Source organism: Heteronotia binoei, chromosome 8 (assembly GCF_032191835.1).
Source record: "Heteronotia binoei isolate CCM8104 ecotype False Entrance Well chromosome 8, APGP_CSIRO_Hbin_v1, whole genome shotgun sequence".
Classification (NCBI taxonomy): Eukaryota; Metazoa; Chordata; class Lepidosauria; order Squamata; family Gekkonidae; genus Heteronotia; species Heteronotia binoei.
The window spans coordinates 11667303-11680745 of NC_083230.1; the positions used below are offsets into that span (position 1 = coordinate 11667303).

The 13443-nt window shown below is 49.7% G+C and overlaps 1 protein-coding gene across 1 annotated transcript in view; it reads left to right on the forward strand.

The window, feature by feature from the left end:
* Nucleotides 1-4947: 4947 nt before the first annotated feature.
* The window catches only part of GRAMD4 (GRAM domain containing 4), a 158449-nt gene continuing 149953 nt past the window's right edge, over nucleotides 4948-13443 (forward strand). Inside the window, exon 1 of the mRNA XM_060244771.1 lies at nucleotides 4948-4979. Coding sequence (XP_060100754.1) covers nucleotides 4951-4979 — 29 coding nt within the window. The 5' untranslated portion in view covers nucleotides 4948-4950. The remainder of the gene's footprint in view (nucleotides 4980-13443) is intronic.

Sequence of the window (13443 nt, forward strand, 5' to 3'; positions counted from 1 at the left end):
TGTGCAGATTTTGATCCATACTCAAATTTATGTTATTGTGGGGCCCTGCCTTGTCCGGGGGCCCTGCCCCTTGAGCCGTCGCCCTGTGGACCCCAGGGCCCTGCCCCTGGGCAGCCGGGAGGTCTCAGAGGAAGGTGCTGGGCCAGATTACCGTCTCCCGTCGCCCCTTTTGGCTGTACTTGCCTTGTCTGCACTTGTCCTCTTTCTATGTTTGTGCTCGACTCAGCTGGCTTCCACTCTGCACCATAGGTCATCACCGAACTCCCCACTGGGCGCCCTTCCTCCCTTTTATTCCCCTCCCAGTGCCCATGACTCCTCCCCAGTGGCCCTCTTCCAGGCCCCGCCCCCTGTCTTAAGCAATGACACCCAGCAGCTCTCTCCCTCTCCTGTGGCTGCTGGGGCTGGTGGGGGCGAGATGTCCCTCAGGGCATTGTGCAGCAGGCCCTGTGGTTCGGGCCAACGCCCCCTCATGCCCGCCAGGCCGTGGGGCCCTGGGGAAGGCCAGCTGCCGTTGCACCCGAGTTCGGGCCCGATGGTCTGGGCGATGTCTCCCAGTCGCGGCGTCGGTGGGCAGTGTCTCCCTCGCCCCCCAGGAAAGCAGGGGTGGCTAGGGCAGCTGCTTGCTTGGGCCGGGGGTGTGGGGTGGGTCCGAGGGCCCGTGGGCAGTTCAGGGGTTCTGTGTCAGCCCAGGGTGGAGGTGGGCGGCGCCAGCGGGAGTCCCGGCATAGTGCAGCTGGGGCAGTTATTCATATTTATTTATTTACATTATTTATAGTCCACTTTTTCCATTGCCATTGTTTGAATCAGATATACAGGTAGATTGCAAAACACAAAATATAAGGAGAATAATATTAGGGTATGATAGCCTAAGTCTAATGGGATGAGATATAGGAGGGTAAAATATTAGGAGAAACTGCAGCAGTAAGAGCAATTCAGAAATGGAAAAGTTTTCCAGAGAATGTGTCTCCCTTGTTGGAGGTCTTCAAGAGAACAACATATTGGTATAGTATTTAGAAGAAGACGACTGCAGATTCATACCCTGCCCTTCTCTCTGAATCAGAGACTCAGAGCGGCTTACAATCTCCTATATCTTCTCCCCCCACAACAGACACTCTGTGAGGTGGGTGAGGCTGAGAGGGCTGTCACAGCAGCTGCCCTTTCAAGGTCTCAGAGTTGCTGCTGTTCGGGTCTCATTCTCAGATGCCAAGCAAGCCAGATTTGGCACGCCCCTCTGCATCCCTCTCCACCCCACAGAGGTGGGTGGCTGCACTGAGACCCACCCAGGAAAGCCCCAGCATGGGCTGGAGCACAAGCCCTGAACCCCGGCACCTAGTTGCCAGAGGTGCCGCTGGGGAGGTGATGGCATTTGTCATCAGAGGCATGGCGAGCTGGGGCAGCAGCTCAGAGACGGGGTTGCTTGCCCCTTGGAGGGAGGAAACTTCTCACTGCAAAGCCAAAGTCCTGAGCGCACCACCTGCCGCTAGCCCTTCTCTGAGCCTGTCACTCCTTTTTCCGTGCTCAGGCCTAGGAGGAGCTTGATCCTGCTGGGACGGCTGCTCCGATGAGTTGTTCCGGAAGGGGGTGGGGTTTCATGGCCTTTCTCTTTGCAGAGGCTTTCCAAGGGGGCATGCCATGGGAAGGCAATAGAGACCCACCCATCCCAGACCTGGCTCGGCCCCTTGCCGAGTGGAATATGGAAGGTGCTCTTTGTGCCTGCGTACACACCCCTCCTGGACACGCTGGCTGGTGCTCAGAGGTGTCACTAGGGTGGGTTGCACCCTGGGGTGTAACTGATTCAAGACGCCCCCCCCTCCATTGGGCATCACCCCTTTTGGAGGGCTGCGTCACCCCCTCCGCACACAACCCCGCCCACTTCACATGGCCCCTCCCTCATCCACCCTCTGGTCACATGACCAGCCCCCGTAATCCAAGATACCAGTTTTGCAGCATTTAAGTTTCCCCCACTCACCCACACGCTTTTAGCTGAGCCGGCGGCAGCGCGGCCCCCGTTTCAGAATCCCGGCCAGCCCACACACAGCAGCAGCGTTCTAGTCCCAGGGCCAGCCCCTTCCTGTTGGGGGGGGGGTCATGGGTCAGTGCCTGGGGCCAATGAGAATGCTCTGGGGGAGGGCCAATGGCCCCCTTGGCCCCGCCCTAGTGACGCCGCTGCTGGTGCTGAAAACAAACTGATTCAGTTTGTCACTCTGTTGGTTTTAAGGAACAGAACAAAATTGGAGGCCGGCGACACCTTTAAGTCTAACAAATTCTTCACGGTACCAGCTTTCCTGTGCACGCAAAACAACGTTTGAATCCAGTGGCGCCTTAAGACCAACAGCTTCCCTGCATTCTAGGAGCTGAAACAAGGTTGGGGAGGAGAGGAGAAATGGCACAGGGTCTCCCCCGCCCCCCCACCAGCAAGCTCTTAGGTCAATACTGTGACTGAATCCCAGCCAGTCAATGATTTCCCACAGTTGTATGAGGAGCAGAGTCTCTCCCCCACCCCCTTCACTGACTACGAGGGGGGCTGTGGCAGCTGCCAGTTTCCTTTTGGCACTTAGCCTGCCAGGGGACGGGGGTGAGTGGTTGCATTGCAATGGTGCTGATTCTGCCCCCTCGTGCTGCCACTGCTCCATGCCATCCAGCAGCAGACATGCCCAGAGGGAAAACAGGGATATCAAGAAAGTGATTGCTTGCTGCTTACTCAGGGAGGTGAAGGACATTAACCGAAGAGAAAGTGTAACCGAGCAGCCCTCGATCTCCAGCTCGTCTTTGAGTCCAGAGATTGTGCTTCATTCTTTTAACTAAGTGGTAATGTATTAACTAAGCCACATTTATGCATTGCTTGGATTTCAGTCACTGACTGTAGGGTTGCCAGCTTCAGGTGGGGTAATTTAGAGTTTTATTCTTGGCTTGCAACATCACACGTTCATATGGTGGTGAGGAAGAGAGGGAGGGTGGGGGTATTTAGGGGACGGGGCTCCAACGGTTCCCCATTCACCAGTGGAGTGGGGTCGTTGGTGGGAGGGCCAGGCCCGCTGAAAGGGGAGGGAAGCTGAACAGTCTGGGGGAGGGGTGCAAGCAGATAGCCTCACCCAGGTTGCCACAGTCTTGGTGTCAATGGTAATCTGAATCTGGCCCTGTGCATCTGGGAACTGATTTTCCAGCACAGAATTTGCCATAGGTCTCATTACTGGACCCTGGCGGGGGTGGGGGGGACATAACCTGTAGTTATGCTCTTTGAAGAGGCATTGTCTCATAGGAGGAGACGTCTCTGAGACGAATGCTGTGCACACGCTGCTTAGCAACAAAGAAATGGGGTTTTTTTTATTGTTTCAACGCTCTTGTTTTATTCATACACAGATGCATGCAAACGTCCTCTTTTTATCTGTGGGTTAGATTAAAAGGCATGCGGCGCATCAACCAAGCCCAAATCGCAGGTGAAGGAAGTGTCGAGTTTTTGAGGCGGTATAAACGGCCTGTAGCATTTCCGACTGCAAGTGAGGAAGTCACATTTCTTTTTTTTATTAAAACAATTTTATTGGTAACATATGGTAATAAATCTCTAGCTTACATCTTTAAAAACTTCTTTTATCTACCCCATATATTACTTTCTACCCACCCCTCCCCCCCGGTTACTTGACCCCCCCCCCCGCCAGTGTTATTTACTTAAAAAGCAAAAATTTAAAGGTACCCTTAACTATTAAGCCAAACATTTATATTCTTCTTCTTTTTAAAACTTAATCGTTATCAAAAATTGTCCAATGTCCTTTGATTTTCCATTCTTTTCCTACATATCTTCTAAGGAAGTCACATCTCTTTTTTTTTATTAAAACAATTTTATTGGTAACATATGGTAATAAATCTCTATCTTACATCTTTAAAAACTTCTTTTATCTACCCCATATATTACTTTCTACCCCCCCCCCCGTTACTTGACCCCCACCAATGTTACTTACTTAAAAAGCAAATATTTGAAGGTACCCTTAACTATTAAGACAAAAATGTATATTCTTCTTTTTAAAACTTAATCGTTATCAAAAATGGTCCAATGTCCTTTGATTTCCCACTCTTTTCCTACATATCTTCTAAGGAAGTCACATTTCTTTTTTTTTATTAAAACAATTTTATTGGTAACATATGGTAATTCTATCTTACATCTTTAAAAACTTCTTTTATCTACCCCATATATTACTTTCTACCCACCCTTCCCCCCCCCCGTTACTTGACCCCCGCCAATGTTATTTACTTAAAAAGCAAATATTTAAAGGTACCTTTAACTATTAAGACAAAAATGTATATTCTTCTTCTTTTTAAAACTTAATCGTTATCAAAAATGGTCCAATGTCCTTTTAATTTTCCACTCTTTTCCTCCATATCTTCTAAGGAACTCGCATTTCAACCTTTCCCCGTGTGAAAAAACAAACTCACCGCAAAAGAACAAAAGAAGGAGGAAAAAATCTTTGAAGTCTAGACTTCGCCGCGCCGAGGACGTTTGCCAGCCCCAGGGAGGGACTCAGCAACGCGGGGGGAAGTCCGACCGGCGGCCAGAAGCGGTCCGGCCCATTCGAGCGCCTGCGGGTGCTGCCTGCAGCGTGCAGCGCCAGGGCCGGCCTAGGAGCGTCGCCCGGGGCTTGCCGCTGGGTGTTGCCCGGCCGCCCTTCTGCTTGCCACCCCCTCGGCGCGCTCGGAAGCCAGCCTGGTTGCGCGCCCGGGCGGGCGGCCGCCGCTAGGGGCTGCGAGCGGTGACGGCAGCGGCTGCGGCTGCGCAGGGCGCTCGGCACGGCCTTGGCTGGCCCGGCGGCGGAGGAGGAGGCAGGCGGGCACCTGCTGCCGTGCCCGCCTCGGGGCTCGTGGCGCAGGCGAAGCGCTTCGGAGAGGCTCCCGCGCCGTCCGGCGGGCAGGAGGCGGCGGCAGCTTCGGGGCTCCCCGGCGGAGGCGGCAGCGGCGTGGATGAAAGTTTGGTCCCGATTCTGGGCTGGGTAAGGAACCAAGCGGGCCGCCGGAGCGTCCGGGCTGGGGTTGCTTCTCCACGCCTCGGCCCGCCGGGACCCCGCGAGCCCCTCTCGCATTGCACCCGCCGCGTCGCCTCTGGGGAGTTGCCCCACTTGCAAACTCCCTCCCTTGGCCCCAGGTCGCCCCTTTGGCTCCAGAAACTGGAGATTTTGCAAAGAGCGTCAGGCCCCCCTCGGCGCCTGCTCTGCTTACCCTGGGGGGCTTCGCAGCGCCCCTATTCTTGCTAGGGTTGCCAACCCCCAGGTGGGGGCAGGGGATCCCCCGGCTTGGAGGCCCTGCCCCCGCTTCAGGGTCGTCAGAAAGCCGGGGGAGGGGAGGGAAATGTCTGCTGGGGACTCTGTGATTCCCTAGGGAGATTTGTTCCCATAGAAAATCATGGAGAATTGATCCGCGGGGATCTGGGGTTCTGGGGGGGCTGTTTTTTGAGGCAGATGCACCAAATTTTCAGTATAGCATCCAGTGCCTCTCCCCCAAATCCCCCCCAAGTTGCAAAAAGATTGCACCGGGGGGTCCAACTCTATGAGCCCCCAAAGAAGGTGCCCCCAGCCTTCATTACTTCCCATGGAAGGAAGGCATTGAAAAGGTGTGCCGTCCCTTGAAATGTGAGTGCTTGTCACGCGCTTGCTCCTGGCTCCGCCCCCAAAGTCCCCAGATAGTTCTTGACTTGGACTTGGCAACCCTAATCCTTGCGGCCCAGTTTTCCCCCCACAGTCTTACAGAACAAATGCCCAGTCCTCCCTTCCAACTTCTCGCGGAAGCTTTGCAAATCCACATTCCCTTTGCCCCCTCCTGCTGCGCTTTGCTGGCACAAAACCCTGAACTTTTCCATGGGTCTGTGCCCTGAGCCGCCAAGGGGCGGAGGGAGGAGAGACTCTCCCCCTAGTCTTTCCAGGATTCTCTTCCTTCTCAGCCGGAACCTCAACCCCTTGTGACTGCAGGCCTTCAGACCCTGCCTGTGACTGGATGGCCTTAATACTCCCTTTCCTGCTGCGTGCAGCAAACAAGGGACAAAATCTTAGTGTGTGTGTGTGTGGGGGGGGGGTGGTGGTCCAGTTTTTGGTGGAATTGCTCCTAAGTATCTGTTGTCTTTTGTTCCTGATCTCCCCCCCCCCCACCAGTTAGAGGAGACCATTCCTTTTTGTTGCTTTACCGTTCTCCAGTGGGCTGATGTTGGCGGGGTGCATCTGAAGGGTTGTGTATGTCTTTGGGGGTGTGGATTTTGCCTTCTTTCCTGCCTTGCAAGGTGAAAGTGTATGGGGCAGGGAGATAAAGCGTGGGAATCAATGCAGGAGCACCGGGCAGTTCCTGAAAAATACTGGTGCACAGATGAAAAAATGGGAGGAACGCTCCACTCTGTATTTTTCTTTTCCGGCCCTTTAGCCGAGCTAAACGATAATGTTTACAAATGATGTGATTTTTAAAAAGTTAATATGTTTATTTTTGATTAATCAAAGCAGTGGTCCTACGGTTTAGGGAATTGGGGTGTGCAGGGGATTAGCGTGTGTGTCTGGAGGACAGCGTGAGAATGAAACCTGTTTTTGAATAAGAAATGACATTCAAAGAAAGAGAGTGGAGGAATATGAAGATAATAATTGTTTTAAGTACTGACTGAAATGAGGTAAAAGATTCCATCGGTTGACACATTGCTGGACAAGCCTTTGTTTATGCTGACCAAGTTTTGTATCATGAAAAGTGTCTGTAAAAAAAAAGTCACACCTGGAAAAGTATCTGTGTGCTGTCTTTGAAGATTTCTTTTTGCAGTTAATGGAGTCTTCTACAAGTTGTTTAATTTCGCTTTTTAAAAAGAAGTATGACTGGAATTTTCCATAGATGCTGCTCTACATATGTTATGAAGGGATTTCTGAATGGTTGACTTGCACCAACAAAATGAAATAAGCAAGTCCCACTGTTCAGACATGACCCTGACTTGTACCCATTAGAGCCTTGTGGTACATTTATGATTATATGATTTTTTAAAAGTTAATATATTTATTTTTGATTCAGCTGATTGTATAAACTGGCCTCTAGCCATCATGTTGTAATGTTTACTGGTACAGCGGTGGTCTAAGAGTCTAAAATTTTAATTCTCTGCAAGAGGTCTGAACAGTCAGTGGTGGGGAAGCTGGTTTGGAAACGGTGTAAGATCTGTTTCCAGTCCATAGACATTTCTCCTAATTTGGCATCTCTCTCACAGTTATCATGAGAATCTCCTGCTGCTGCTGGAATTCCTCTGGTATTTGTGTTCATTTAGGAGTCAAGGGGAAATGGACACTTATATAACAGCGTAGTGGAGATAATTCTTGGCTCCAGTGAACAAGAGCTATCAAAACGTAATTTGGTCCAACAATAGTCATTAAATCTTCTGTATGTCTTGTAGAACAAACATTTAATGTGTCATATTGCCTTCAGAGAGAGATCTGTGCTGTGAGCTCATGTGAACACATAAGCCCGTGCTGCAAAGCTCCCTTCTTTTAAGGGCAAAAGTACATGGGACACACAGATGTGTGTAGCTGTAGCTTTTTAGGGAGGGCATGGTTAAGAACAGCAAAGTCACTTAGCACTTTCCTCAACATCAGTTTGCTGCTCCAAATTGGCTCCCCCTCCCTCCCAAGGCATAGCAGATTCTTCAGAGGGGGAAATACTTCTTGTGGAGGGGCATTTGGGACAGGGACAGGTAATACCAGTTTAGATGTCCATTACACTCCCTTTCTTCTATGATCTCAACGGAGCCCTTTCAAAGTGATTCTTAAAGCAATGTTACGTGTGTTTACCTATAATGTGTAGTTTGGGAGCTGGGGCATGTGGGTATGGCTTTCCTTATATGGAATTGCTGCTGCCGGCCCCAGACCCTCCTATGAGGCAGCCTGGCCCTAGGAGAGTTTGTCAAATGGTTTATGTGGCGATTGCTTGTTTCATGTTTTAGCTACTTGTGTCCTTAAGGCAATGGTGGTGCTGCAGATGTTAGAGAAGTGTGGGCTCCAGGAAAAAGTTGGGGGAGGCAAAGGAGCATGCAATGCTTCCTCTAAGCTGTGGTGTCTTGTAGAAGAAGAAGAAGAAGAAGATATTGGATTTATATCCCGCCCTCCACTCCAAAGAGTCTCAGAGTGGCTCACAATCTCCTTTACCTCCCCCCCCCCCAGACACCCTGTGAGGTAGATGAAGATATTGGATTTATATCCCGCCCTCCACTCCGAAGAGTCTCAGAGCGGCTCACAATCTCCTTTACCTTCCTCCCCCACAACAGACACCCTGTGAGGTAGATGAAGATATTGGATTTATATCCCGCCCTCCACTCCGAAGAGTCTCAGAGCGGCTCACAATCTCCTTTACCTCCCCCTCCCCCACAACAGACACCCTGTGAGGTAGATGAAGATATTGGATTTATATCCCGCCCTCCACTCCGAAGAGTCTCCGAGCGGCTCACAATCTCCTTTCCCTTCCTCCCCCACAACAGACACCCTGTGAGGTAGATGAAGATATTGGATTTATATCCCGCCCTCCACTCCGAAGAGTCTCAGAGCGGCTCACAATCTCCTTTCCCTCCCTCCCCCACAACAGACACCCTGTGAGGTAGATGAAGATATTGGATTTATATCCCGCCCTCCACTCCGAAGAGTCTCAGAGCGGCCTACAATCTCCTTTCCCTCCCTCCCCCACAACAGACACCCTGTGAGGTAGATGAAGATATTGGATTTATATCCCGCCCTCCACTCCGAAGAGTCTCAGAGCGGCTCACAATCTCCTTTACCTTCCTCCCCCACAACAGACACCCTGTGAGGTGGGTGGGGCTGAAGAGGGCTCACACAGCAGCTGCCCTTTCAAGGACAACCTCTGCCAGAGCTATGGCTGACCCAAGGCCATGCCAGCAGGTGCAAGCGGAGGAGTGGGGAATCAAACCCGGTTCTCCCAGATAAGAGTCCACACACTTTAACCACTACACCAAACTGGCTCTCCAGTGAGCAACAATTCTGCTTTGTGGGCTACTGGCTTTAAAGCCGTGAGCTACTGCATGAAGTAGTTTGCTCTGGGGCCATCCTTCCTGAGGTAAGACAAAAATGTTTCATTTTCATTTTATTTAGTCTATATCCCGTCCTTCCCACCAAAGCGGCTCAGGGCGGCTCACAACACAAAAGTTCTAGCATAGGATTAACTTTTAAAATACATCAATTTACAACGTTTAAACAATAAACCAGTAAAAACAGTAAAACAGTAAAACAAAGCCATTTACCAAAGTACCATACTACAGCCTTCTATTCGAAATTTTCAAGTACTGATCAGTTGTATGCCAACCGGAAGAGGACTGTCTTACAGGCTCTGCGGAACTGCCCAAGGTCCCGCAGGGCCCTCACCTCTTCCGGTAGCTGGTTCCACCAGCAAGGGGCTGTGATTGAAAAGGCCCTGTCTCTGGTCGACTTAAGTCGGGCCTCCTTTGGCCCCGGGGATTGCAAGCCGGTTTTGGGAACTCGATCTCAGCATTCTCTGGGGAACATGTGGGGAGAGACGGTCCCTAAGGTAGGCAGGTCCTAGGCCATATAGGGCTTTAAAGGTAATAACCAGCAAAAATGTGTGAGCTAGGGGCTAAAAAACTGTGAGTTAGCTCATACTAACGCAGCTTAGACGGAACACTGCTCAGATGCCCGACATCTGCAATGACTGCTTGAGTTGCATCAAACCATTCACGGGGTAGAATCCAACTAGTCCCCCCCCCCCCCCCGGTCTTACCTAATTTTGCTTCATATTGATTCCCACATGACTTTTGAACAAGCAGGTCTCATGATTAGTGTAGTTTTTTTGTGGCCAAAGGGACCTTATGTAGCAGAAAAGTTGGCTGGAACCAATCCACTGATTCTAATCTTCGTTAATATTGACTTGGTCTTAAGACTTGACTGTGAATTGATCCCATCTGGAGGCAAAGGTTGCAGCCTGGAGGCCTTCCAGATTCCTGTCTCCTTAGTGTGGGTGAGATTGTGGGAGCACTTACAAAGGTGATTGGAAAGCTGGCCAGACTGTGCAAAGCACTGGAACTGAATGAATGTCCTGCAGGCATTGGACATGTAGCTCTGGGCGAGGGGGATCTGATGAACATATGAAGCTGCCTTATACTGAATCAGACCCTTGGTCCATCAAAGTCAGTATTGTCTTCTCAGACTGGCAGCGGCTCTCCAGGGTCTCAAGCTGAGGTTTTTCACACCTATTTGCCTGGACCCTTTTTTTGGAGATGCCGGGGATTGAACCTGGGACCTTCTGCTTCCCAAGCAGATGCTCTATTACTGAGCCACCGTCCCTCTCCTATGATAAAGCAGTGATTTCTCCTTCTCACTGAGGTCTTTCTCCTGACTGTTTGTGAGATGGGAGTGACCCCTGCAGCAGGTTCTGCTAGGCACAAATAATCCTACTAGGTCCTTGAAATGTTTGCTCAGATCCTTTGGTAAGACCCATGTCTTGGTGTAGAGCGCTAAATGGTAGAACCAGGCTGGTAAATAATGAATGCTTGTTTAAGAGAAGAGCACACACAAAAAAATGGACCCTACAATTGCATCAACATTTGTGTTTTGAAAGAAAGGACTGCTAGTGATCCATGAAGGCTAGTTTGGGGTAGGTCATTCACATGTCTTATGGAGCCTCTCCAAGCCAAGAAATTAATGGCTTGGATGTCCTGATATGCTGAAATGAAACTCCGGTAACTGTCTTGCAGAGAGAGCTCACTGTTCCAGGCGTAGAGTCCATTAGATACGTAGGGGAGAAGCAGAGCCATGTAGTCCTTTGTCATACTAGCATTAGAAATTGCTAGTGAACTTGGCATCCGTGACCCTACAATTTTGTCCTGGCTTTGTTTGAGCATGATGGCTCCAAAGGAACTCAAGACTGATGGTTTTAAATGCTTTGCTGTGAATACAGTTATGTCTGGCCTTCATTAGTTGTGTCACCCATCATGTAAACAAAGTCCTTCTGCTACATATTGGTAGCCCTGTACCAATTATTTGTGCTGTAGTCTCAGGCATGCTGAAGAAAGAGGGTTTCCCCCCCCCCCCTCATAGCTACTTTCTGTTTGATGAGTTTAAACCTTTAATCCACTACTGCCCACCAAGTATACGACATTATCATTTAATGTCTCCCAATCTGCAAGTTAAAAAAAAGGACATCAAAACAGCACCCCAGGCCAGCCGATTCTATTTAGGTATAAATATATTTACGATCCCTGTTCTAGAAAACCCGGACTAGCCGGATCTCATTGGGTCTGAGAAGCTAAGCATGGTCAGCCCTGGTTAGTACTTGAACGAGAGACCACCAAAGAAGTCTACAGTTGTTATGCAGAGGCAGGCGAACCACTTCTGAATTCCCGGGCCAAAAAAGGTAAAGCTACAGAGTACCCTTACTCGGGCCTTCTCTGCTATGGCTCCACGCCTATGGAACCAGCTTCCGGAGGAAACACGGGCCCTGCGGGGACTTTGAACAGTTCCGCAGGGCCTGCGAGACCATTCTTTTCCGAATGGCCTTTACTGACTGAGAGAGAGACTGCTGAGCAAGTCCACCATCTGTATAATAGCACTTAATTTTACTGTTTTAGAATTTTAATAGAATTTTAATTAAACTGTTAAATTAGCATTGTTAAACATTGTACAATGTATATATTGACCTGTGTTGTTAGCCGCCCTGAGCCTGCCTCGGCGGGGAGGGCGGGATATAAATAAAATTGATGATGATGATTGATGATGATGATGATGAAGTATCTTACTTTGAAAACCCCGTGGGGTTGCCGCAAGTCGACTGCGACTCTGTTCAAGCAGTGTAGTGCTCGAGGCAGCTTTGGTATGAAGCAAAAGGTTATTTGGTTAGGTTTGTAACGGCTCATTCATAAAGTAATCACCTGACAGTGCAGTCAAATGATCTGCATTGCAAGACTTGCTAGTAAGGTCTCCTGAAGCATTTTGCGATTGTTGCCCTTATTTACGCCTTGTCTTCAGTGTTCGTCGAACTCTGTGGATGCGAATAGGTAATCGGGTAGACTGACTCTTCTACTTTACTGGGGAAATTTTTGGACGGGGAACGTTGCTGCGCTGGGCTACCGGCAAGCAGAAGCAAGCTGAGCTGAAGTTCAGGGCTGTCTCAGGCACAAGTCAGCAAAGCCAATGCCTATCATGATTGCCACTGACCAGGTCAGTGCCCTAGGGACCATTCGGCTCAGTTTGTTCCTGGGCCATTTTAATATACCAGCCTTTTCCTGCAGGCATCCCTTGGTCTTACAATGCATGCTTTCCCTCCCCTAGAGAGCTCCTTTCATCATCCCGGCAATTTATATTTACACTAGGAATAAGGCTTATTGTGGAGAAAAATACAACGGACTCTAGAAAGAGGCTCAGCCCACTCTTGTGGTCTTCCCACCCACTCAAGTGAAGGCATTCACTCCCCCGCCCCAACCTCAAGGGGAGCTGATCTGTGCCGTCTTGAGAGAAGTTGTAATTCTGAGTGACCGGCAGCCCTCACCTGGAGATTGGCAACAGCAGTTCCCCAGGAGGAAATGACTGTTTTGGAGGGTGTTGTTTATGGTATTGTGCCTGTCTGAGGTCCCACCCCTCCTCAAACCCACCCTCTTCAGGCTCTTCCTCTCAAATCTCCAGGAAGTTGCCAACCTGGAGCTGCTGGCTGTCATGGGGGAAGTTAGCATAAGAACATAAGAGAAGCCATGTTGGATCAGGCCAGTGGCCCATCCAGTCCAACACTCTGTGTCACATAAGAACATAAGAGAAGCCCTGTTGGATCAGGCCAGTGGCCCATCCAGCCCAACACTCTGTGTCACATAAGAACATAAGAGAAGCCTTGTTGGATCAGGCCAGTGGCCCATCCAGCCCAACACTCTGTGTCACATAAGAACATAAGAGAAGCCCTGTTGGATCAGGCCAGTGGCCCATCCAGTCCAACACTCTGTGTCACATAAGAACATAAGAGAAGCCCTGTTGGATCAGGCCAGTGGCCCATCCAGTCCAACACTCTGTGTCACATAAGAACATAAGAGAAGCCATGTTGGATCAGGCCAATGGCCCCTCCAGTCCAACACTCTGTGTCACATAAGAACATAAGAGAAGCCATGTTGGATCAGGCCAGTGGCCCATCCAGTCCAACACTCTGTGTCACATAAGAACATAAGAGAAGCCATGTTGGATCAGGCCAGTGGCCCATCCAGTCCAACACTCTGTGTCACATAAGATAAGAAAAGATAAATTTATTTTTATATCCCGCCCTCCCCCGCCAAAGGCGGGCTCAGTGCGGCTTACAGACATGGAAAACCATGATACACAATATAAAAGAATACAAAATACAATAGTAACGAAACAATTTTAAATACAATTCAGTTAAAATTAAATACAATTCAGTTAAAATACAGTTACATAGTTAATTAAATAGATAAAACAGGTGCTATAAAGTGCTGTA